Consider the following 26,514-nt stretch of genomic DNA (forward strand, 5'->3'; position numbering starts at 1 on the left):
TTCCTATAAGTGAATTATTTATGTGGTTACAATCCTATGATTCACCTTCGTCTAATCCGGAGCCATTCCTGATATCGTGGTAATCCTAAGGCCTCTTTTACACTTCAGTTTTTTGTGTCAGTTAAAATCCGCCAAAAAGGCGGAAAAGCGGATCCGTTTGTAACTGATGTGAACGGATGCCACAGGATCCGTTCTGTGACGGATCCGCAGAATGAAGAATTTTAAAGGAGCCGCTGTCCGGGAAGGAGAGGAGAGGAGAGAGGGAGAATTTGTTTTCGTCCGCCAGAAAGGATTTCAGGGTTAATTTTCTCCCTGACTTCCTTTCTCTGGGCATGCGCAATGGAAAATGCGGATCCAACAACAAAAAAAAACGTTGCAAGGTCCGTCCAGGCATGCCGGTGGACGAAAAATTTTTGGCAGATCCTCACAAAAACGGATCCAACGGATGGCCATCCATCAAGATCCGCCAGTAATGCAACTCAATGGGGAAAAAAACGGATCCGCAAAAAAGATGGCGGATCCGTTTTTTTCAAAACCTGGTGGATTTTGACTGATGGTCAAAAACGGAAGTGTGAAAGAGGCCTAAGGCTGTGTGCACACGTTGCGGATTCTGCTGTGGAATTTTCCACGCGGATTTGTATAAATCCGCAGCTCAAAGGACCTGCGGTTTATCTGCGGATTAGCCTGCGGTTTGACACCTGTCATGGAGCAGGTGCTAAACCGCAGAGGAATCCGCACAAAGAAGTGACATGCTGCTGATTTAAATCCGCGGAAAATTCTGCACCGTGGGCACTGCGTTTTCCAATTTGCATAGACTAAAAGGGTACTGTACACCTCAGCAGAATCCGCAGCGTGGGCACACACCCTTACAGCTTGCTTTCTCAGCGCGGACGCATCGGATAACTATGTGGCGGGTTTTTTTCTTGTACCATGCCCGTATACTTATACAGTAAACTTGTCCTGTCAGGTTCCCTGTAGCAGAGCACCCCATGGTGAGAAGTGGCGCAGAGAAGCCCGGATGCAGCCACCTCGGTGTACTGTGTGGCCGCCCATGGAGGAACGGTAACTTGTCCCAGCGCACCACATTCCCTCAGGAGAAAAGAAAGCTCTGACATCGGAACAAACCCGTTTTTCACACCGACCCGCTGCACAAAGCACGCTGCTAGCGACGTCCATGTCACCTGACCGTCATGTGCAGCGCAGCCGGCTGACAGGAAGCGACAGCTGTTATAGTTAAACGGAGCATGTGACAGTGGGCGGAGTCTGAGGGCGTGGCCCGGCCGCCATTCTGCCCACGCCACGCCCCCGTCGCGCGCACTCTCTTTGCAGGAGCTCCAGGTGCCGACACGGAAGGAAGCTGCCGCGGTCAGAGCAGGCTGTCCAGGACCGTTACTGACGGCTGCACCGACTAGTCGCCGCTGTTCTAGACCCTGCCGGTAACGCAGCAGGGCGGGGCTTTGTGCGCAGTTCTGGGTGGTTCTCTGCCTGGTTGTCCGTGCTTTTCCCTCCCCGGGGAGGTGGCGACCTGACGTCACTAATGAACAGCCTGACTCAGGTAGGACAGGAGGCCGCCGTCAGTGTTCCGGTGCGAGCTCGCTACTGTCCCGCGCTCTCTAACTTCCTGCCTTGTGCCGTTTCAGAAAATGGCGGGCCTGCAGCTGAACTTCAGTCCGTTAAAGGAGCCGCTGGGCTTCATCAAGGTGCTGGAGTGGGTGAGTGAGAGCGCAGCTGCGGGATACGGGCACACCCTCTGCGGTGACAGGAGGCCCCGGCCCGGTGTGCAGGGCGCTGGCTCCAGCTGTGTGCCAAGGAAGGGTGGAGCTGCTGTCACAGGCCGGAGGTGCTGCACGGCCCGGGGCAGCGCCACTGTGTAACCCCTCCGTCACCGGGCAGCCTCACTGGGATAGGGGAGATGTGCTGAGAGTTGGGGCAATATCTAAGAGCAGCATGATCTAGGGGCGGAGATGCTGATTCCCAGGATATCGCTTGCTGAGCTGCGTGCTGTAGTTTGGTGAAATCTGAACGCCGAGGTCTGTATAACACACACCACTGATTGGCAGCTTTCTTTTTATGCACAGTATAAATAGGCAGAACACTGCCAATCGCCTGGGGCCTTCAGCTGTCAGCGTTAGCAAGGCTGGTTATCAAAAATAGAGGGGTCCCCATGCTAAAAATAGCAGCCTGTAGCCGCCCAGTAAAAGGCACATCTTTAGATGTGTCAATTCTGGCGCTTTGCCCACCTTCCCACTTGCCCTGTAGCGGTGGCAAGTGTGGTAATATTTGTGGGGTTGATGTCACCCTTGTACATAGCTCCCAAACGTCCTGATTCTCCGGGACAGTCCCATTTTTGACCCCCACCGCGTCCCGTCCGGGACGCTATTTTTCCCGCATTACACTGAGCCGCCACGCTCCCTCATGCACCGACCCCATCTTCGCCCTCCCAGAGTCACCGCAGCCTGCAATGATGTGGCTGCACGGACAGGACCTGTGATGAGGTCACAGGAGGGGAGGAGTCAGGGGTCACGTGATCAGGGGCCTCCGTGTCTGCAGGACTCTGCTGTGCCGGTTGTCATGGTGCTGGATGGCGTGAAGTTTCTGTGGGGTAAGGAGGGGTTTACAGTGTGGATGTAGCAGATCTGTGTGTGTACGAGGTGAGCAGAGCTGTGTGTGTATGAGGATCGGGGCGTACAGAGCGGGGGCCAAGCATGGATGGGGCGTACGGAGCGGATCCAAGTGTGTACGAGGCATACAAAGCGGGCTTTTCCCACGGACACAGGAGTACACGGCGGAGCCCCGAGGAGCACTTTAAAACTCGCACATGACGTTCCACCGGAAGTGATGTGCTGGAAGCTGACCGGAAATGAGGTAATTTCATGAGGAGATTGTGACGGAACCAGGAATGCTTCAGATCCATCACCATGTCCCTTTCCGACAGCGCGGACAGCAGGATCGCCTTGGAATCGGGGATGCCGGCCCTGTGAGCAGATCATGATATGTCCTGCATCGGGAGGCTCAGGTGGGCACTACAATGGGAGTCGGGCTGCTATAGTATCTAAATAGAATCTTTCTTTCTCTCTGTTTCTTTCTCATTCTCTGTTCTGTCTTTTTCTTTCTCTTTTCTTTTTCTCATCTTTCCTTTCCCTCTGTTCGTTCGCCCTTTCCCTCTGTTCGTTCGCCCTTTCCCTCTGTTCGTTCGCCCTTTCCCTCTGTTCGTTCGCCCTTTCCCTCTGTTCGTTCGCCCTTTCCCTCTGTTCGTTCGCCCTTTCCCTCTGTTCGTTCGCCCTTTCCCTCTGTTCGTTCGCCCTTTCCCTCTGTTCGTTCGCCCTTTCCCTCTTTCTTTTTCTCTAGCAACTTTCCACGACAGCATAGGAGGTTGTCTCCACGCCCTAATGGGGGACAGGAAGCACAAGAGGTTAAAAGGGTACCTGGATGATCTAGCCGGGCAGTGGTGGTCGGCGGAGCTGCCTCCCCTCCTCCAGACTGCTCCCGTCTTTGGAACTTGGGACCTTCCTGGCCCACCCGCGCTCCCCTAGGGGGAGTAAAGCGGGCCAGTGATCCCCGACCGGAGGCCTCCCGCAGCTCTCTAGTATCTCCTCCTCCTGCTGCGCTGTCGGTGACCCGGAAGTGACGTCACGCGCGGGTCACTCCCGGGGTATGTCTATGATGACATCCGGCCATGGCGGCCCCCGCTCTGCTGATAGCGCATGGTGCTCGCCAGCGGTGCTGTGCCTGCCCCGGGACCCAAAGGAGGGGGAGAAACAGAGAAACCAGCGCTGAGGGTTGGGTTAACCCTTTATTAACCCACCGGAAGAAGCAGACAGGTAAGGCAAATCCGCTGTCATGGACGGTTCTTCCTGCCCTGCGTCTGCAGAGCCCAGTGCTGCCCCAGCCACAGAGAGTGTTACCTGGGGTGGGTCCTAGTGGTGCGATCTGGGTATAGAGGTCCTCAAAATACTTCTCTTTTATAGGGAGAAAAGTTTGCCCACAAAAGCACGAATACTACCAGCAAGCCAGCTAAATGTCCCATATGTAGCGCAAAACTTCCCTCAAATTGGAGGAAAAATTGTGTCAGACATGCACGGACGGGGTAGTCAGGTCTGAGCAACCGTCATTGATTGACGAAATCCGCAGCCTGGTCACTCAACAGGTTCAGACCTCTCTAGCCGCCCTGCCCCCCCTCCACCTCCTCCACTCCCTCCGACTGTGGGCTCACCTTCCGCAAAGATGCGGAAAATTCAGATTTCGGAGTCCGAGTCAGAACATTCCTACAACTCAGGTTCTGAAAATTGGGAACAACCAGGGACCTCTAAATCAGCTGAAAATAGGAGATACCTCTTTTCCGTGGAATATGTGGAGGAGTTGGTCAGTGCAGTATGTACCTCCATGGGACTAGAGGAGGAACCAGCCCCTCAATCAGCACAGGACCGAATGTTCGGGGTTTCGAGGGACCCAAACAAACAGGTTTTCCAGTACACAGGAGCATAGCAGATATGATCTCCCAGGAATGGGAGTACCCAGAAATCGCTATTCAGCTCCTTCGGAACTCGGGCATAGATTTCCCCTGGAGGGAGAGGCGTTTAAATGGGACATCCCGAAGGTCGATGTTCAGCTGGCAAGTGTAGTGAAAAAAACAGGCCTTCCATTTGACTATTTATCCCAGCTTAGAGACCCGATGGACCGTAAAGCAGAAAGTCTCCTAAGGAAAGCCTGGGAAACCTCTACCTCTGCTTTAAAATCAGGAATTGCTTCCACATGCGTGTCTAGATCTCTCTTCCAATGGATAGAGGAGCTAGAGAATCATATTTCTCAAGGGACCTCAAGGGGCGACCTCCTTAACTCCCTGCCCATATTACAGAGAGCCACAGGCTTCTTGGCGGATGTATCAATGGAAATGGTCCATACTTCTGCCAGAGCTATGGTACAGTCTAATTCTGCCAGACGGGCCCTCTGGCTTAAAACATGGAGCGGGGATATTACCTCCAAGGTTAAACTCTGCTCTTTACCCTTCAAGGGTGAACATATCTTTGGCCTGCCCTTGGATGAAATCCTTGAAAAGGCCACAGACAAAAAGAAGGTGCTTCCGGAGCAGAAAAACCCAAGGAAGTGTGTTTTTCAAGCCCCCCAGAACCAGTCATCCCAGCCGAGAGGGAAGGGAAAGATGGGAAGAGGCAGGAATATCCTGGTCCCCCAGCAACAGCAGCAAGAAAAACAATGACTTGGCCCCGGTGGGGGGGAAGGCTTTTGAAGTTTTTTCACTCCTGGCAGTTGATTTCCAACAGCCCTTGGATCCTCAGCGTGATCAAGGAGGGCCTTCTTCTAGAATTCAAATCCTTCCCTCCACAGGGCATAAGTCACCTCCCTACCACCTTGGGAGGCTTTAGTACTAGAATCAGGCATTCAACTCCTCCAATCAAGCGCCATCTCTCAGGTCCCTGTGAGCGAGCAGGGAAAGGGGCATTATTCCAGACTGTTTTTAGTAAAAAAAAAAAAAACCACTGGAGAAGCGAGAATAATAATAAACCTGAAAGGCCTCAACCAACACATCGCCTACCGCAGATTTCATGGCAACCATAGACCTGAAGGATGCCTATTTCCACGTTCCCATACATCCTTCCCACAGGAAGTATCTAAGGTTTGTGATCCGTCAGGGTCCTGAGATCAGGCACTATCAGTACAACGTACTTCCCTTCGGGATATCCTCTGCCCCTCGAGTATTTTCCGAAATTATGGCGGAAGCTGTGTCCCACATCAGAAGCCAGGGTATATGCATCGTACCCTACCTGGACGACCTATTGATAATAGGGGCCTCTTATCAGATCCTGGATAACCAGGTGACTCAAACTCTGGGCATTCTCCGATCTCTGGGATGGATACCGAATATAAAAAAAAAAAAAAAAATCACAGATCCAACCCTCTCAGAGAATAAAATTCTTAGGAGTCCTCTTAGACTCAAGAAAACAAATGTCCTTTCTTCCGGAGGAACATCAGATGTCTATAATATCAAAGTTCTCAATTTTCAAAAAACAGAGGTCCCCGACCCTCAGGTCAGCCATGTCCGTACTAGGGTCAATGACCACCTGCATCCAGTCTGTGCCTTGGGCGAAGTCCTATTCCTGGATACTCCAGTCCCATATCTTAGGAAATTGGAACAGAGACCACACCTGCCTGAACAGAAGAGTCCAGACCCCAGGGAAAGTGAAAGCTTCACTAGCATGGTGGCTGGACCACAAAAATCTGCGCAGAGGAGTCAGCTGGTCCCAGATCCCCTTGGTCACGGTAACATCAGATGCCAGCAGGAAGGGCTGGGGAGCCGTAGTGTCCCGGCAGCCATTCCAGGGGTTGTGGAACCGGGAAGTGAGTACAAAATCTTCAAACTTCAGAGAGCTGAAAGCAGTGGAAGAAGCTCTGCTGGCTGCGAGACACCTAGTCTAGGGCCATCATGTCAAGGTTCTACTCCGACAACGTGACGACAGTGGCTCACCTCAGGCACCAGGGTGGCACAAGATCCAGCAGCCTAGAGGGCCTTTCAGGCCGAATATTTTTCTGGGCCGAAAGACATCTTTCAATTTCAGCAGTCCACCTAAAAGGTACCTCCAATCTTCAGGCAGACTTCCTTAGCAGAAGATGTATCCAGCCTCGTGAGTGGAGTCTGAATGGAAGAGTCTTTCAGAAGTTGATGAACAGGTGGGGTCTTCCAGAGGTGGATCTTCTAGCATCGAGCAAAAATGCTCAAGTAAGAAACTACTTCTCCCTGAACCCCAGGGACAAATCCTTGGGTGTAGACGCCTTTGCCCACAAGTGGGGGTTTCATCTAGCATACGCCTTCCCGCCAATTCCAATCCTTGCCACAACCCTGAGGAAGATCCGAGAAGATCAAACCCAAACCATCCTGGTAGCTCCGGTATGGCCGAAAAGCAGCTGGAATTCTCTAATTACAGAACTCCAGGTAGACGGGCCGTTCCTCCTACCCCTTGAGAACGACCTCCTCCTGCAGGGCCCTCTACATCACCCAAACCTTCGGGGAATGAAGCTAGCGGCCTGGTTACTGAGACCCAGATCATGAGGGCCAGGGGTCTATCAGAGGCCGTAATAGGAACCCTTCAGAAATCTCGGAAACCGGGCACCAGTGTGTGTGTGTGTGTATATATATATATATATATATATATATATATATATATATATATATATATATATATATATATATTATACAAAATATGGAAAAAACTTTCCTCATGGTGTCTGCCAAATTTGCCTGACCCAGAAAATCCTAACATCTCCCGTATCCTGGATTTCTTACAGAGGGGGCTTGAGTTGGGTCTAAAGCCTAGCAGACTGAAGGTACGGGTATCGGCCTTAAGCTCTATGTTTGACCGTGACTTGGCCAGCGAAAGATGGATAAAAAGATTCATGACATCAGCCACTAGGCTACATCTAAAAAAACAAGTAGTCGTTCCACCATGGGACTTGAACATGGTGCTTAAGGGGCTCACTCAACCACCCTTTGAGCCCTTAGCGTCTTGTACTTCTCAGCTTCTCTCCTGTAAAGCGGCCTTCCTTATAGCAATAACCTCAGCAAGGCGTGTAGGAGAGCTCCTGGCTCTTTCTATTAGGGAGCCCTACCTAACCATCAGGGACGATTCCATAGTTCTCTCCCTCGATCCATCTTTTCTACCAAAGGTTGTGTCTGACTTCCATAGGTTGCAGAATATAATTCTTCCCTCGTTTTGTCAAAACCCAGCGAACCCTAAAGAAGAGGTGTTTCATACGCTGGACGTAAGATGCATAATTCTTCACTATTTGGAGTATACCAATACCAAACCCTACAGAATCGACCACAACCTGTTCATCCATGTGTATGGTCCAAACAAAGGGAAGAAGGTGGCAAAGAACACTATTGCCAATTGGATTAAAAAAGCCATCTCTGAGGCATACCTAGCGCAGAACATCACTCCCCCTACCGGGATCAAGGCGCATTCAACACGATCTACCTCATGGGCTGAGAGGGCAGGCGTATCATCAGAGCAGATCAGTAGGGCAGCAACTTCGTCTTCCTTACATACCTTTACTAAACATCACAGGTTGGACCTTGTGTCCAACAGGGATTTAGTCTTTGGCCGAAAGGTTCTTCAGGTCGTTGTCCAACCCCCCCCCCAGTGCGGTATAGGTTGTTATGCCTCCTATGCTGTTGTGGAAGGTTGCTAGAGAAAATAGAATTTGACTTGCCGGTAATTCGGTTTCTAGAAACCTTCCACGACAGCACTATTTCCCTCCCTGCATTCTTGGACAAATTCTGAGAATCTTAAGGTAAGCGGTGCTATGGTGGTCAGTTATAAGTCACTGGTAAAAGGGAGGTGGGAGGGACCTTATAACCTCTTGTGCTTCCTGTCCCCCCATTAGGGCATGGAGACAACCTCCTATGCTGTCGTGGAAGGTTTCTAGAAACCGAATTACCGGTAAGTCTAATTCTATTTTCTCTCTCTGTTCTTTCTTTTTTTCTTTCCCCTTTCTTGCTCTCTGTTCTTTCCCCTTTTTTTTTCTGTTTTCTGTCGCTCTGTTCTTTCCCCTTTCTTTTGCTCTGTTCTTCCTTTCTCTTTCTCTCTGTTCTTTTTTTCTGTCCCCTCTTTCTGTGTTCTTTCTTTCTTTCTCCCCCCTCTCTTTTTCTGTTTTCTTTCTTTCCCCTTTCTCTCTCTCTCTCTGTTCTTTCTTTCCTTCACCTCTTTTTCTCTCTGTTCTTTCTTCTTTCTCTGTTTTCTTCTCTGTTCTTTCTCTGTTTTCTTTCTTTTCCTTAGTACCAGTGTGCCCACAGTACCAGCCACTGTGCCCTCAGTACCAGTCAGTGTCATCAACAGTGCTAAATGGGTGCGGTTGGGCGTGGACATGGGTGTGACTAATTGTGAAATGGGTGTGGTTGGCTCGTGGCCTAAAATTTGCCGCAGCATTTGTCTGTTAGGCGTCGGGTTCCTGCCTCTGCACAGCAGGAATCTCGAGCCTTGCCGTCTGCAGTCTCCCATTCCTCTCCGGCCGCAGAGTAACCTGCTCAGCAAAGACGTCGTTCTCGGCGTCTTGCTCAGTCTACTACTGTTGGCTTGGTTACTGCTGCTAATCAGGGTTCAGCTATATTAACCTGCAATAGCCAGCAGAGAACAGCTCCTGGGACTAAGTCCTTCTTTCGGTCCACTGAGCATGCCATGGGAAGTCCTCTCGTTGGAGGCCTGAAGTCACATGCTCAGGTCCTATTGCTGCTCCCATTGGACCACTAGGAAGGTCCCGGAAGGACGCTGCTATAAGAGTCACATGGCCGCACGGCCATGCGCTAGTATAGACTCAAATGCTTATGGTGTGTATGATGATGGATGCATGTATCTAGTGACTGACTCCTTGTGAAACCCCTACTCTTGGTTGTCTGTTGTTTTAGGGATTCAGAGTTAGTCAGCACCACTGGATGGCTGTGCTCACGCCACTGTGCTCCTGGTACTCTGCACACACTAGCGTCCGATGGTAGTGCCCTGCAGCGGGCAACATCGGCAAGTTACAGTACCGCCTGTACGGCACCGTGGGTAAGTTTATCGCGTTCCTCCCTAGTCTGGGTGGTTAGTGGCGTTCGCCAGAGCGATGCTTTGCGCACGTAGTGTGCTTTATCTATTTGTTTTCTCCTGGCACTGCAGTTCCGGTGCCGAACACTAGTGTGTCTAGAGGGACTCTGACCCAGTGTCTCAGGGGTAGAGTCCTGTGACTACACCAGTGTTCACACCGCCGTGCTCTGTGAGCATAAACAGGACACGGCACTTATATTTGGCGGCCGTGCGGCTTTGTGAGGTAACAGAGTCCGCCTCTGTACACACGGTGAAGATAACCCCGTGTGTTTCTCTGTTATACTGCCATATCACGTGCACCATTACTAGCAGCAGTTTACCATCTCTGCACGGTGGACCCCCGGGCTGCGAACGCACCTAGCCTCTTCTTTATATTATTAGGTGCGTTCTGCAAGCCGTAACATTGTCCCTCTTTCCTTTCTTCAAAAGTTGGGAGGTATGTTTGTATTGTCCGGTGACATCAAGCCCACGGCTTAGTGATGTAGAGGCATCTATAAGCCACCTATCGATTACTCATCCTATAGTATGGTAAATAAACACACAGCCAGAATAAAGTCTTTTATTTGAAATAAAAACAAAACATATTTTTCCTTTTTATTAATTTTAAAAGTTATACTCTTCTAATGCTCATTGCATTGAATCCCTTGTCTCCTGTAATAAAACAACGATATCCCTCACCTGTCTGTCCTTCTGTCCCACGCCGCAATCCATGTCTGGGGGATAAATAGTTGTCAACCTCGACGGCGCTAAGATGTGCAAGGCTGGTTGTCAAAAATTGGGGGACCCCCTTTCCATTTTTTTAAAATGACTTGTTTAAATAACTAAAAAAGCGTGGGGGCCCCTCTATTCTTGATAACCAACCTTGCTGAAACTGACAGCTGTGGGTTGCCTGGCTGGTTTTCAAAAATACAGGGGAATCCACATGGTGGTTTTTTTTTTTGTTTTTTTTTTTTATATACAGTGCAGGCATCAGTTGATAAACATTCCCATCAGCCGCTCTTGCTCTCACTGTTACTAGTGGCAAGAGGCATAGGCTAATGGGATCAGTAGTCCCATCAGCCGAAACCAATGACCGGAGGTAAACTTTATACCTCCGATCACAGCTGTGGGCTCACGCTGTCATTTGACTGTATGGGAAGCGCAGCTGTCTGACCGGCGGTGATGATTTTACTGCTGATAAGAAGCCGGGTTTGCCGTGCTGTCATGCACGTGACAGCACGACAAACACCCGGTGTTTGGGGAAAGGGGGGCGAACCCGAACAGTAGCATGGACTTTCTGGTGAAATACGTGTTCAGTGTCTATGCCCATCTTTAATCAAGACTACAGAAACCAGCCCAGCAGAGATACATTACTGGAATCAGGGTCTCTGACTCTACATCATGCTGTTTCCAGGTTTGGTGGCAAAAAACCGTTGGCAGATCTCCCTTTTAAAGAGGTTCTCTTGGAGTAGAAAAAAAAAAAAAAAAAAAGACCCACCACAGACCTTGCAACTGGAAAACGGGCGTCTGGTGTTTTCTGGGTGGTTTCTGGGTGGGTGAGCTTATTTATTTAATCCACTACAACTAGGTCTACTTAGTCTTTGATTTTTTTGTATCATTCTTTGTATCTGTCATCCTGATCGCTAATGGCCATCATGTAATTCTTTTTTCTGACTAAAACATATTTTATCTTTAGAGGTTGTCCAATACTCTTTTCATTGCTGACCTATCCTTAGGATAGATCCATAATTTATGATCGGTCCGGATCAGACACCTGTCCCCTCCGCTAATCACCTGTTCTCTGTATCGGCAGCCGCCAGTTGGAACTCATCTCTCTGGTAGTGGCCGCCACAGGGTACTGCACATCGGCCTCCTATTGATTTGAATAGGAGGGCCATGTGCAGTACCCTGCCACGGCCACTAGAAGAAGACGGAGCAGCTCTACAATCATGCAGTTCCATCCGCCGACACAGAACAGCTGATGGACAGCTGTCTGAACCCAACGGATCCAACAATATCGTGGTGGATATCCTCTTTAATTATTCAATTGAATGTAGGTAATTCTGTCTTTTTGAGTATTGTTGTATTGATAATTCCCTGGGGCTTACCACTGTGCCAGCAGTTACGTTAAGATTCCTGTATAACTTGATAATACAAGGTGTTTTTCTTTGTTTTTTTCTGTATAGTTTTTTTCAATCTTCTCTTTTGCTACTTGTGGTGGATACAGTGGAAAAACTAGTGTAAGATTGTACTGCAATAAGACTGAAAACTTTACTATCAAAGCCTCATTTGGGTATCCTTTTAGGTAAGTAATGTCAGACTGGTATTGGGTTTACCAGCTGTGATGTGTGCATATAATAAATATCCTGAAAATGCTCTAGGAACAGCCCCAAGCTAAGGCCTTGTGCGCATGGCGAAGTTGTGACCGTGTCCATGGCGGATAATTCTTATGCATATATATTTTTATTCCATACAATATGTCAGTGTAACGCCCTTTGCTGCACTGTATAGTGATTTTAGACTAGCATATGAAGTGCCAATCTTGGTAAATTTGCCTTATTGTTGGGGTGTGACTCATGGGCTTGCACAACATTTAATTTTGAGAAGAACTCAAACTGGTAGAAGTATCTGCATAGACGCCTCCTACACCGAAATAGGGAGAGACTTGACAATGAGCCCAGTCATAAAAGACCTGAGAATGATGCCAATTAAAGTTTCAACTTAAAAAAAAATAATATATGCCGTCCTACAAGTCAGTGTAAAAATAAAAAGGTTATGGATTATGGAATACAATAACATATTGTTTATCTTAAATGTTTTTTATTTTGCAAAACTAAGAGCTCAACTCTCCCCACCATCTTTTCTCCAAAAAATGAATCCTAACCACCCACACAATAAAGTGATCATTTCACCTATTGTGCACATCTAGCAACGTTAAAACTAAAAAAAAAAAAAAAAAAAAAAAAAATGGCCAGCTTGCCAGTATGTTCAATGCTTTTGCTTTAAAGGGGGCTGTCCGCTACTAGCAGAACCCCCTTCTTAAACTAAATGTTCAACCCTGATAAAATAATAAAGCCTATACTTTCTGCCTATGTGGGTGCCATTCCCGTGGTGTTCGCATTCACGCTCCCCGGGGCTGTGATGCGGTGTTGTGAAGCCGGCGCACAATCAGCGCCGTAGTCACGGTCTCCACCTTTATACGAACTGAACATCAAGAGGAAGTCGGGGATCAACTTCAGCCCGGACTTCCTCTTCATATTCAGTTTTACCGAAGACTGTGATGCCAGCACTGACTAGGAGCCAGGTATCACATGTCATTCCACAGCATCACAGCCCTGGGACCCTGAGTTCCGGCTCGGGAGGTGAGTACAGACTTTATTTTATCTGGGTAGAACGTTTCATTTAAGAAGGGGTTGTCCTAGTAGTGGGCAAACCCTTCAAGCTTGGATATAGTTTGAACCAACGTCTAATCTTCATTGTAGGTTGACATCTCCTGTTCTGTTGAAGGTGTTGTTTTTTGTTTTTTTTTTTCCCTGGCAGTTTTGCAGGCAGTATTAGTGTGCGGTGTCACCATCTTTTATAAAGCTTTAGGCAGAAGGCAAAGGATTCACAGTTTACAAAAGATGATGGCAAGCACTCGCCCCGTCCCTGCATTCCTTGCGCAGATCAGAGTATGTTCCTGTATTTAAAATAGAACAAAATCTGCAATCAGAAAATATCAGATTGTGTCAGAAGCTGATTTTATTAAAAAAAAAAACAAAACAGGAAGTTATTGTAGATCTACACCTTTCCAAAGCTATAGTTACATTTTGGGGAAAAAAATGACCCTACCTGCCAAAACTCTTATTTCATGTAATGTGAGCATTTAGTAATAAACCACAAGTATCCACCCTGTCCTGTGTTCATGGTTGGGCTGCTGGTGGCCTAATGGTGTGGTAGTTGGCTTGTATAGTCATTGCAGTAGAGCAGATTTTGGGATCTGGCAGAACCATAGACTTGCAGCAGTGTGTTGATTTTATGTCAGCAAGTAACAGAATCTCCAAGGAATGTTGACAACACCTTGTTGAATTCAGGCTGTCCTAAGACAAATGGACGGGGCTGCCCAGTTCTCTCATACTGGATTCACTCGTGGAGGTGTCTGTGGTCAAGATCTTGCCAATATGGATATCAGCACTTATTTAAGTTAACAGCAACTGAAAAGCCATTTTCCAGGTCACCACTAGACAGCACACCTGGAGGACGTCCTTCTCATCCATAGTGGGACAGGAAACCACGAGAGTTTAAAAGGACCCTCCCCCTTCCATCCCACAGTGTTTTTCCTGTCCCACTGCGGATAGGAATGACGAGAGGAAGATCCAGCCGTTCCGCACAGAGGGTCAGGATCGGGGGGCTCAGCCTTTCCCTTCCTACCGGGAAAACTCTGCAAGCTGAAACCCGGCACAGGGTCCCTCAGCCCCTCCAGTGTAGCGCTGCTCCTGGAGAAGGGGTCGCTTCCTCCCGACGGGGGGCTCTCGACCCCGGACGCCAATGCCACCACCGATGTTGGACCGGGGCCACCTCTACGGACTCCACGTGCCCCGCAAGCGGACCCCGGCAGAGGATCACCGCACCTCTCCCCCTTCCCGCTGTAAGCGGTAACGGCGCCATGCCTGGGAGAGCCAGAAGCGCCATACAGAGCACGTGCGCGCGCCATCCAGGAGGCGGGCTTCCGACCCGGACGTCACTTCCAGTCGCGTCACCGGGAGAGGAAGTACAAGCTTCGGTGTCCGGAGCCATGTGCCAAGCCCCGCAGATGAACTTTCAGGCATCCAGAAAGAGGCAGAGGGAGTCAGACACGTCTTCTGAGGACATCCTGTCCGAATCAGACGCAGAGGAGGAGGAGGAGATCAGGGAGCACCCAGAAAGAGGAAGAAAGTATCTCTTTGCATCCGGCGATACGGATGATCTATTGGGGGCAGTGCGGCACACTATGCAGATTGAGGAACCCCCGACTACCCTCTCAATACAGGATGAGATGTTTGGGGGTCTGCGGTCCCAGACCTTAATGGTCTTCCCAGTAAATACCCATATACGGGCCATGATATTGGATGAATGGGAGGAAGCAGAGAAAAAATTGACTATCCCCCGAGACTTCAGGCTTCGCCTGCCGTTTGACCCAGAAGAGGTCAAGGTCTGGGAAGAGGTCCCTAAAATCGATATCCCAGTAGCAAGGGTATCAAAAAAGACAGCCATTCCGTTCGAAGACTCCTCAAGCTTAAAGGAGCCCCTGGATCGGAAGGCAGACGGGCTCTTGAAGAGGGCCTGGGAGAGTTCAGCGGCAGTCATAAAAACAAATATAGCCGCGACATCAGTGGCACGCTCCATGCATCTATGGATAGATGATTTAGAGGAGCATCTGTCAGCTAGAACTCCGAGGGAAACTATTCTAAAGTCCCTTCCCTTACTAAAACTAGCCACGGGGTTTTTGGCTGACGCCTCAGCAGAGTCCGTTAGATTTACGGCCAGAACCCAATCATTGTCCAACACAGCCAGAAGAGCTATCTGGCTTAAAAGTTGGTCGGGTGACATGCAGTCAAAGAATAAACTGTGCTCAATCCCCTTCTCAGGGGGTAGAGTCTTCGGACCTGTGCTGGATGATATCTTAGAGAAGGCGTCAGATGAAAAAAAAGGGGTTCCCTGAAGAGAAACGTAAGAGGTATCAGCCCTTTCGTAGACCCTGTTACAATCAGAGAACGGACTACAGAGGGAAGGGGAAGTCGGGTCGATGGAGCTACCCCAAAGGGGGTGAGGGTAGAAATAGGAGCAGAGATACCATCTTCTCCGGCCCAGGGTCTAGCTCCCGGAAGAAATGACGCCACCAGTGTAGGGGGGCGACTGCTCAGGTTCAGGGAAGAATGGCGGGAGGTTACCACCAGCCCCAGGGTACTGCAAGTAATTTCTCAAGGATACAGGATAGAATTCAGCTCCCTACCCTCAAACAGGTTCCTAGTGACCAGCTCTCGACTCTGTGCGGCCTACCCCATGTGGTTAGATATCCAGGACCTCCTAGAAATGGAGGCAATCATACCAGTTCCCACTCAAGAAGAGGGAAGGGGACACTACTCGAGCCTCTTCGAGATATAAAAAAAAAAAAGTTGGGGGAGACCAGGACCATAATAACTCTCAAGCCATTAAACAAGTGGGTATCGTACAAACGCTTCAAGATGGAATCAATAAGATCCACGATTCCACTCCTGGGAGAAGCGATGGTAATGTGCACATTAGATCTAAAAAGCGCATATTACCACATCCCCATCCACCCAGACCACCAAAAATATCTCAGGTTTGCGGTCGAAAAGGAGAGCAGGGTTCACCACTACCAGTTTCGCTGTCTCCCTTTCGGCCTAGCATCAGCCCCAAGAGTTTTCACGAAGGTAATGGTAGAGGTTGTGGCCTGTCTAAGAGCCAAAAACATCACGGTGGTCCCTTACTTAGACGACTTCTTGATCGTAGCAGATTCAGCAGCCCAGCTCAGAGTCGACTGTCAGTCCTCAATCGCCACACTGCAAAAGTTGGGTTGGATAATAAATTGGTCGAAATCAGATCTTATACCCAAGCCCAGAATAAAATTTTTAGGGGTCATGCTGGATTCGGAAAGAAGAATGTCCTATCTTCCAGAAGAAAAGCAGACCAACATACCAAAGAAGATCCGCCAATTCTCAAAGAACCGTGTGTCGATCAGAGACGCAATGAGGATTCTGGGACTGATGACTCTGTGTATCTCCTGTGTCAGATGGAGTCAATTCCACTCCCGCAAACTACAACGGGCAGTCCTAGCGGCCTGGGACAGAAGGCAGGACTCACTGGACAAGAAAATCCAGTTAATCCCCCAGGTCAGAAGGTCGCTACTGTGGTGGACCGTCCCGAGAAACCTAAAAACCGGTGTCTCATGGATTCAGTCCCAAGAGATCGTAGTAACCACGGACGTAAGTCTGTACGGCTGGGGGCGACACATCGGAGGGGAGTATTATCAGGGGCGATGGAGTCGAGAGGACAGCAACAGGTCCTCCAACTTCAGAGATCTAAAAGCGGTCTGGAAGGTACTACTCGTCGCCTGGCCTCAGGTGAAGAACAGGCACGTCAAGATATTCTCGGACAATACCACACCAGTAGCCTTTCTCCGCCATCAGGGCGGACCAAAGCACCCGGCGCTACAGGGCTTAGCAGACCAGATCTTCAGATGGGCGGAAAGAGAGGTCCTCTCAATCTCAGCAGTACATCTGGAAGGCACCAGCAACCAGGTTGTGGACTTTCTCAGCAGAAGAATAACCGCAATGGCCTTTGTGCTCAACGAAGAAGTATTCAGCAGCCTGTGCGATCGCAGGGGACAACCAGAAATAGACCTGTTTGCATACAAGGGGAATACAAAGGTCAGAGCCTTTTACTCCCTAAACCCGGCAGGAAACCCAACAGGGATAGACGCTCTGTCGCAGCCGTGGAACACGGGCCTACTGTACGCCTTCCCGCCTCTAGCTCTCATCCCAAGGGTTCTCAGGAAGATCTACGAGGACAGAGCCAGGGTCATATTGGTGGTTCCCTATTGGCCAAGAAGAAGCTGGTTTCCTCTACTCAGGAAGATATCACGGGAAGATCCCATTCTTCTGCCAGAAAGAGAAGACCTCCTTCACCAGGGTCCGGTCTTCCACAAAAGGCCAGAAGCCCTCACGCTATCAGCCTGGATCCTGAGCGGCAGGTCCTAAGAACAAAGGGTCTATCGGCTGAAGTTATATCCACTCTACAAGCAAGTAGGAAGCCCGTAACAGCAGCAATATATAACAAAATTTGAAAAAAATGTTGCAGCTTCTGTGGAGAGGCGACAGTCGAAACTGACCAACCCCACATCCCGAAGATCCTTGACTTCCTATAAGCAGGGTTCGAAAAGGGCCTCAGACCCAGCACCCTGAGGGTGCAGATTGCGGCCTTAAGCGCGTGTTCTATGACACAACCCTATCATCTCACCCCTGGATAGCCGGGTTCTCAAGGGCTGTGCAGAAACTTAAGCCCTTGATAAGAAGGACTGTCCCTCCTTGGGACCTTAATCTAGTGCTTAACGCGCTATGTAGACAGCCATACCAGCTAGGGGTAGAAATATCTATCGGTAACCTTTCTCTGAAGACAGCGTTCTTTTTTTTTTTTTTTTTTAAACCAAAGATTTTTATTATATTCAAATGTCGTTATAATTACATTCAAGCACATCTTTCAAATCATTTCCATTGCATATAGAAATTTACACGACATTCAATTTCCTCCCCGTCAAGAAGATAAACTAACCCAACCACCTCCCTCCCCCCTTTCCCCAGCTGCAATACAGACTTTCTCAATGTGATTGTCTCCACTGTAACCACATGGCCCAGAGTTTTTCAAAGTGGACTTCCGTATGTCGCCTTCTATAAATTCTCTCCTCCAATCTGATTACGTTATTCACACGAGTAACAAACTCCCCAACCGTTGGGGGTTCAGCATCGATCCATTTTTGAGCTATCAGCTTACGGGCAATATATAAGAGTTTTGCTATGATGGACTTATAGGCATTCCCCACCAACACCTCCTCCACATACCCCAACACACACGTTACCGGGTCCCTTCCTATAACACATCGGTATATCTTCTCAACAAGCCCTATAACCTCCTCCCAGTATGATGATAGTCGTGGACAAGACCAAAGCATATGAAGCATTCCCGCAGGTTCAAATCCACATCTTGGACATTCCGCATTATCCCTCAAGCCCATTTTTCTCAAGTTCTGGAGTCTTATATGTTCTATGCACAATATATAGCTGCGATATCCTACCTGGCTCACTCAAAGAGAGTTTAGGTATATACTCTAAAATAGACTCCCATGTGTCATCTACTATTTCCCCCACTTCTCTCTCCCATTTAGATTTTACTGTTAAGGGAGACCCAGCCAAGTAAGAATATAATAAGTCTCTATAGATGGTAGAAATAACACCTCTCGTACCCCCCGGACGCACACACAAAATCCAATACCACATCCCTCTGTACAGTCATATTCATTATCTGTTTCTGCGCTTGTAATGCATGCCTGAGACCAAAATATCGAAATTCCCCACTACATGGGAGTCCAAACTCTTCTTTTAAAACAGTAAAAGACTTGATCTCAGACCCTTCCAATAGTTGCCACACATATTGCAAACCTCTCCTCTCCCAATCAATAAAGTCCCGCAGTTTGTATAGTTCAGAAAGGTTCACATTATCCCAGATAGGTGTGTATGTCGTCAATTCCTCAACTCTTCTAAGAATTTTGATATGCTGCCATATCTTGTGCATTAGTCCAAATGTGGGCATGTCCTTCCCTAATCTCCCGAAGTTTCCTGCTTCTAGACTCTGTACCAGTGTTCTCTTGTTGGTCATTTGGGCCAAAACTCTCCCCATAACGCTCAAGTTCCCCTCTTCTCTCCAGCCCCTAAAGTGCTGCCCCTGTGTTGCTACAAAGTATATCCATGGATTTGGCGCCGCCAACCCACCCTCTTCCTTCCCCTTTTGCAGTATTTCCAATTTAATTTTTGCTTGCTTTTTCCCCCAAATCAATTCCCTAAAAATGGTGTTAATTTTGTAAAATTTTTTCTTTGGGATCCAAACCGGGGCATTATGAAGGACGTACATCAACTGAGGCATCATAATCATTTTAATTAAACTTGTCCTCCCCACTATTGATAGCACTAGCTTACACCATGCTGTCATCTTAACTTTAAATTTAACTAGTAATGGGTCCAAGTTTAGTTCGAGAAATCTAGACACAGGCATAGATACCCATATTCCGAGGTATTTAAATTCCTTAACTACTTTCAAGTGTCCAGCTATCCCCCCCTCATCTCGAACTCCCAGCTCTCTATCAACCCCCATGATACATGACTTGTCCCAATTAATTCTCAATCCGGAAAAGTGTCCAAATTTCCCTATAAGGCCCATGACCTCAGTCAGTGCTTTTCCGCCGTCTTTTAAGAACAGGAGTATATCGTCCGCGTATAGGGCGATCTTTTCCTCCAATTCCCCATATCTAAAGCCTTGTATTTCCTTGGAATTACGAATTTTGATCGCTAATGGTTCCATCGCTACAGCAAACAATAACGGCGACAATGGACATCCCTGACGAGTTCCTCTGAACAACCCAAATGCCTCCGAAGTCTCCCCATTAATCCTAATAAATCCTTTGGGGTCTACATACAGTAACTTAACCCAGGAGATAAATCTATGCCCAAATCCCATGCATTTCAGTACTGCCCATAAATACTTCCACTCTACCCTATCAAATGCCTTTCGTGCATCCAATGAGACCACCACCCTTTCCCCCCTGTTGTCTGCTGGGATTTGAATATTTAAAAAAAGTCTTCGCAGGTTAATGGCGGTGGATCTATTTTGTAAGAACCCTGATTGGTCTGGATGTATCAATTTTGGGACAACTCTAGACATTCTTATCGCCAACATTTTGGCTAGTATTTTAACATCTGATGTCAATAATGAGATTGGTCTATAGGATTCTACGGATGAGGCATCCTTCCCTTCCTTAGGAATCACCACGATTACAGCCTCCCTCATAGATCTTGGCAATACCCCTTTCTCCACTGCTACCTCAAATACATGCTTAAGTTTGGGTGCTACAATTCCTATTAACTCTTTGTACACTTCTGGGATCCCGTCAGATCCAGGTGATCTGTCATTTGTTAATGATAGGATAGCCTTCTCTACCTCTTCCACAGTAAATAATTCTTCCAAGTTTTGTTTATCAATATCATCTAACTTAGGTAATTCTATCTCTTGTAAATATCTATCCATCTCCAGATCCGAGGCCCTCAATTCCGAAGTATACAGTTCTACATAGTATTCCTTAAAACAATCCAAAATCTCGGTAGTATCCTTATGGACTGCCCCATCTCTAGTGACAATTTTGTATATTTGTGAGGGTTGTTTCTGCGCTGTAGTAATCACTGATAATAAGTGTCCCACCTTTTCCCCCTCTTCATAGAACAATGCTTTTTGGAATGCCCTTTTCTTATCTATCCCCTGTAGGTATAACTTATTTACTTCCTCTTGTGCTTCTTTTAATGCGTTTTGGGTGTCGGTATTAGGTCTAACTATCATTTCCTCCTCTGCTCTGCTGAGCCTATCTGCTGCCTCCTGATTTACTTGCCTCGTTCGTGTCTTCTGCCTCGAGATATCTCATATGAATAATCCCCGCAAGTAAGCTTTCATGGTATCCCATACTATAAGTGGATCCGCAGTACCTTCGTTTAACTGAAAAAACTCAACAATATCATTTTTAATAGTTCCCATGTTTAAACATTTGAGCCATTCCGGGTGGATTGTCCCCCCTGCTCTCTTCCCTTTCCCCATTCCCACTCTCAGACTAACCATAACTGCCCTGTGATCGGAGATAAGTCTCTGTAAGTATTCCACCGTCCCAACCATTCTGTCCATGCCCCTATTACCAAGTGCTAAGTCTATTCGTGATAAAGTGTGATACGAGGTCGAATAACACGAAAAGCATTTTTTCCCTTCATTACGTACTCTCCATAAGTCTATCATATCCATTTCGCTAACATATATCCCAAATGGAGTCATCTTGTCTTTCCTAGAGCAATTTCCCCCAGTACCCGCCCGGTCCCAAAACTCATTCATAACATTATTAACGTCTCCTAATATTAGCACTGGACAATCCCCTCTCCCCCCAATCCACTCAAAAATCTCCTGCAGTTTCTTTTTCGAATATGGGGGTGGAATATAGAGGGCCACCACAATTATGCATATTCCAGAAATTCGACAGTGCAAAGAGACAAACTGTCCATCCTTATCTATGCAAGAATCGAAGACAGCGTTCTTAGTGGCTGTTACGTCAGCCAAAAGACTAGGGGAACTCCAGGCCCTATCGGTTCAGGATCCCTACTTACAAATATTCGACGACCGGTTAGTCCTGAAACTCGACCCGGCTTTTCTCCCCAAGGTGATCTCAGATTCGAACATGAATCAGGAGGTAGTGCTCCCCTTATTTTGTCAGTTTCCTAAAAATAACAAGGAGGAAGCCTACCATAACCTGGATGTTAGGGAAACAGTGCTCAGATACCTGGACGCAACCAGGCCTTGGAGGCAGGATAGTAATCTTTGTCCAGTTCAGAGGCCCTAATAAGGGGAAAAAGGCATCGAAATCCACAATAGCAAGGTGGATTAAATCCATTATTAGCACAACGTATATAGCACAGGGTCAGAGCCCCCCGGGGAGCCTTAGAGCCCACTCAACTAGGGCCATGGCCACATCGTGGGCAGAGAGGGGCGGAGCCTCGGCAGAACAGATCTGCAGAGCCGCATCTTGGGCCAGTCTCAGTACGTTTTCTATACACTATAAGTTAGACGTGGCCTCCGCACAATTGGCATTTGGGAGAAAGGTACTCCACGCGGTAGTTCCACCCTAGGACCAATATTCTTTGGTACTACTCCAGGTGTGCTGTCAGGTGGTGACCTGGAAACCGGTAATTAGACCTACCGGTAATTGTGTTTCCAGGAATCCATCCTGACAGCACTATTAGTTCCCTCCCGACAAACATGGCCATGCAATTGTGATGTAACGTGTATGGAAAATGTTGATTTGAATAAAATTTATTTTGTCTGAATCCATCCAGAGGTATTACTTTGTGAAATCACTGTGGGATGGTAGGGGGAGGGTCCTTTTAAACTCTCGTGGTTTCCTCTCCCACTACGGATGAGAAGGACGACCTCCAGGTGTGCTGTCAGGATGGATTCCTGGAAACACAATTACCGGTAGGTCTAATTACCGTTTTCGTTTTAATGACCCCTGTTTTTCCAATAAATGTCATAACCATTATTAATAAAGATGCATTTAGCTGAGGTTAATTTGAAGGCCAAGAGAATGGTGTGGTTTTGGCTTCATCATGATCAAACTTCAGTTGCAGTGAGTACCATGTAAATTTGAGCGTGTTAATCTTTCTACTGGGCCATACTAGCCAAAGCATCATTCCTGGTCTTTTTCATTGGTCATAATCCATGCATTAATATTCAAAATTACCTCCTAAACCCCTTCTGCACCATGACATACATATAGATGGTTGAGATGGAGCTGTGCCTGTACAATTCACAGTTTTTATACAGTGACCGGAGCTTTTAAGGACTCTGATAAGGAGGACGCTCTGTTAACCCCTTCGCCCACCCACAGCAATAATTTTCCATCACTACCATGACAATGGCTTGCCAATTACAGAAGTATTTTGGGTCTTGTCAAAGGCAAGATGTAATAGGCTACCTGTCAGTATAAAGCCTGTTATGAATATCTATGCTCAATGTCTAATGATGCCAATGTACGTTTTACTTTCATACTATTGACTGAGTCAGTAGTAAAATATGTGCAAGTCATTTTATGTAAAGAGAGCCTGTCACCATGTTTGACCGATATGAGTTATGGCCATCACCTTTCAGGGCTGATATACAGTGTTCTATAATGCTATATATAAGCCCTCAACCTGACCTGTAAGAGAAGAAAAATAACTTATACTCACCTGCGGGGCAATCCGGTCCGAGGGGTGTCTCTCTTCTTGATCCTGCGCCTCCCATCTTATGATCACCGCCTTCCTGCTTGCTTTGTGTGGACGACACGTCCCTGTGTCATCCACAAAGTCTCCTCAGCACCGCGCTCCTGAGCAAGCATACTTCTCTGCCCTGTTGAGGGCAGAGCTAAGTACTGCAGTGCGCTGGTGCCGGAAAAGGTCAAAGAGCCCCAGCACCCCAAAAGTCTGCTGGTTGGAGGCCAGATAGTATCCAAATCAATTGTTTGCCTCTGTTAGGATTAGGCACAAGCAGTCTGTCTCTATGATGAGGAACATGTTTGTGCTTCTGGGCGGCCTGTGGCAGGTCTCTCCTTGACTTCCCTGGTTTAGAGCAGGAAGATAAGACTCTGCCTACAGTCCCACCCTGGAGCATAGGCATCTCATTTAACTGAAATCTTAGTGATTACACAGGACTGATTTCTTCACCCCAGGTATCATTTTAATCAGTTTAACACTGCCAATCTGACAGTGTCTGTAGTTTACTTGGCAAAATCCTGTTGACAGCTTCACTTTAAATGCAGATCTCTAACTGCATCATTTAAAGCTTGTGTACCAGGAGTGTTTCATTCCATGTGCCCCTCTTTTCCCGCGGAACATGATCCTGTAATGCCGATGGGTTGCCATGTCAGCCTGGAGGCCTACTGAAGGTTCCAATGAAGACCAACATGTGGCTGGGCTTCATTGGAGACTGTGATTTTACTATACACTGCAATGTTGTGTTATTGCAGAACATAGGTTCAAGTGATTAGACAATCGCAGGTTAAAGTACCCTAAAGAAATTTTAAAAAGTTTATCAAAATATTAAAAGAATTAAACCAAACCCTGAAAAGAGGAAGAAAAAAACCCTGAAACGCCCATGCTGAAGTCTGTCTCCACAACTCCGCCTCAAAAAATAGCATCCAACTATCATTTCTACCCCCAAAATATATCAATGTTATTGTACTGACCCAGTGAATTATATTGTCAAGTCGCTTTTACAGCACAATGAATGCCGTAAGAAAAAAAAATTGAGCATTGCAGGGATTTTTTTTGTTTACCATTTTTAGAGTACTTGGATTTTTTTGCCTGATTTCCAGTACATTTGAATATTAAAATGTATTTTGTCATTGAATACTACAAAGAAAATAAGTCCTCATGTGGCTGTGTATTGAAAAATTTTTTTTTTTTTTTTTTTTTTTTACTTTTGGAAGAAGAGGACTAAAATGCAAAAGCACAATAAAAAAAACTCAGCTGGGAAGGGGTTAATCTGGAATATGTAGGTTGTAATCAGATAATAAACTTATCAATAGTATCTTTTGCATATCGATATAAATGCAATACTCATTTTCCTTATGTTTTGCCTATAGATTAAATAATGTCAAATTTGAGGATCTTAAAGACTTCTGTGGAGGACCACCGAAAGAATGGCACCTTAGTGGTGATTTTTCTTCCTCAGCTGAATTTTATGTTACAATTGCAGCTCTTGCTTTTCTTTACTGTATTGGTGCACTTGTCTTGTATCTTGGATTCAGACATCTTTACCAGCACCCTAGCAAACTGCCATTAATTGTAAGTATTTTGTATAAATTATGTAATGCTGAAATTACATGTACAGTGCAATTATATTAGTCATTTACTCCAGTAAGATAATGGAATGATTCCTCTGCATAGTCGTGAGCATAATACGTACAGTTGGGTCCAGAAATATTTGGACACGGACAAGTTTTGGCGCTTTAGCTGTTTACCAAAACATTTAGTTAAATAATCATTATGGGCTTAAAGTCGGGACTGTCTCTTGGCTTTAATTTGAGGGTCGAAAAATACTGTAGGGAAACGGCGCACACCAAACCATTGGATGATACCTTTTATAAAATGATATATTAAAACCAGGTAATCTACTCCCCTGAGCGAGTTCTCTAGGCACAACTCCTGGGTACAGTTGGTTTTTCACTTGAGGAAGATGCCAGTTCAGTGTGGAAACGCGTAGTGAAATAAAAAAACGCTTTTTATATTGGATCAAGGATCATCATTTCAGTTAGTACAGCCCAAAACCAGTAATTCTTTTCCTTTAATTTGAGAGTTAGAGCCCATCTAGTGGGCGCATCCTCGCTAAATACAAGTGGTTCTGCTGTATAATTTGTCTACCACATTCATACTTTATACTTGGCATTTATAGACATATATTAGGCATCACTACAGTGATTTATCTTTGCAGATTTCTAGAATTGTCTGTTTTCTTCTGATTACAGATCAGTCTCTATAGCTTGGTTTTTGCCCAGGACTGTGATCCTTTTAGGGCTTCTGTATCCACCCTGCTGCTTTTTCTTTGCTGTAATCCACCCTGGTGCTTGTTCTTTGGTACTACTCCTGGTATGCTGTCTGGACAGACATACTGGAAAAATCGAATTGGACCCACCAGGAAGTCTGTTTCCAGGTACTACCTCAGAACAGCACCCTTACTTCCCCTCCCTTATGTTTATATTAGGCAGCATGGGCTATTTCACCCACTCATTAATCCGTCATCAATTAAGCAGGTAAAAGGTCTGGAGCTCATTCCAGGTGTGGCATTTGGAAGCTGTTTCTTTCTAACTCGAAACATGCACTTAAAGGAGCTCTCAATGGAAGAGAAACAGACCATTATTGGGCTGGAAAAAAAAAAGCTGAAGCCCATCAGAGAGATAACAGAAATGTTAGGAGTGGACATATCAACAGTTTGGTATATTTTGCAAAAGAAAAAAAAAAAGTACTGGTGAGTTTGGGAATGCAAAAAGGCCTGGATGTCCACAGAAGACAAGTGGTGGATGATCACAGAATCCTTTTCGTGGTGAAAAAAAAATCCCCTTCACAACATCCACCCAAGTGAAGGACTCGCTCCAGGAAGTACCATATTTTTTTGGACTATAAGACGCACCGGACCATAAGACGCACCCCAATTTTCAGAAGGAAAATAGGGAAAAAAATAATAATGTGTCAAATGGGGGTCCGTCTTATAGTCCGAATTCGGCTTACCTGGGAAGCGATCCGGCACAGGTGGAGGAGTGGTCACAGTGGTCATTCAGTGGTCCAGGCTGGTGCGGTGATGGCAGCTGGGGCAGCTGTGCTGGTGCAGGTGGGCTCTGTGGGGTGAGGGTGGCGGCGAGCTGTGCTCCGGTGCAGGGGCGGCGGCTCCGCCGGCATTTCCTCTAAGCCCGGAGGCCCCCGCACATCCGTTGCTGGCTACTGCCATGTTGCGGTGGCCGCCGGTCCGGGGACGGCCCATGCGCAGGTTCAGATCTCGGGCGAGATCTCGTTGCCAAGATTTGAATCTCTTCTCCCGAGATCTCGGGACGAGATCTGAACCTGCGCATGCGCTG

At 47.2% G+C, this 26,514-nt stretch overlaps 1 protein-coding gene across 2 annotated transcripts in view; it reads left to right on the top strand.

The window, feature by feature from the left end:
- The first annotated feature begins 1,315 nt into the window (after positions 1-1,315).
- The window catches only part of SYPL1 (synaptophysin like 1), a 35,590-nt gene continuing 10,391 nt past the window's right edge, over positions 1,316-26,514 (top strand). The window contains exons 1-4 of one of the 2 annotated variants that reach the window (XM_073573586.1): positions 1,316-1,555; positions 1,641-1,712; positions 11,759-11,877; positions 24,529-24,730. In XM_073573586.1, coding sequence (XP_073429687.1) covers positions 1,538-1,555; positions 1,641-1,712; positions 11,759-11,877; positions 24,529-24,730 — 411 coding nt within the window. In that variant the 5' untranslated portion in view covers positions 1,316-1,537. Of the gene's footprint in view, positions 1,556-1,640; positions 1,713-11,431; positions 11,626-11,758; positions 11,878-24,528; positions 24,731-26,514 lie in introns of those variants that run through there. The other variant, XM_073573587.1, reaches the window with a different exon arrangement.

Source organism: Dendrobates tinctorius, unplaced genomic scaffold (assembly GCF_039654945.1).
Source record: "Dendrobates tinctorius isolate UK_male_01 unplaced genomic scaffold, ASM3965494v1 ptg000035l, whole genome shotgun sequence".
NCBI classification, from domain to species: Eukaryota; Metazoa; Chordata; class Amphibia; order Anura; family Dendrobatidae; genus Dendrobates; species Dendrobates tinctorius.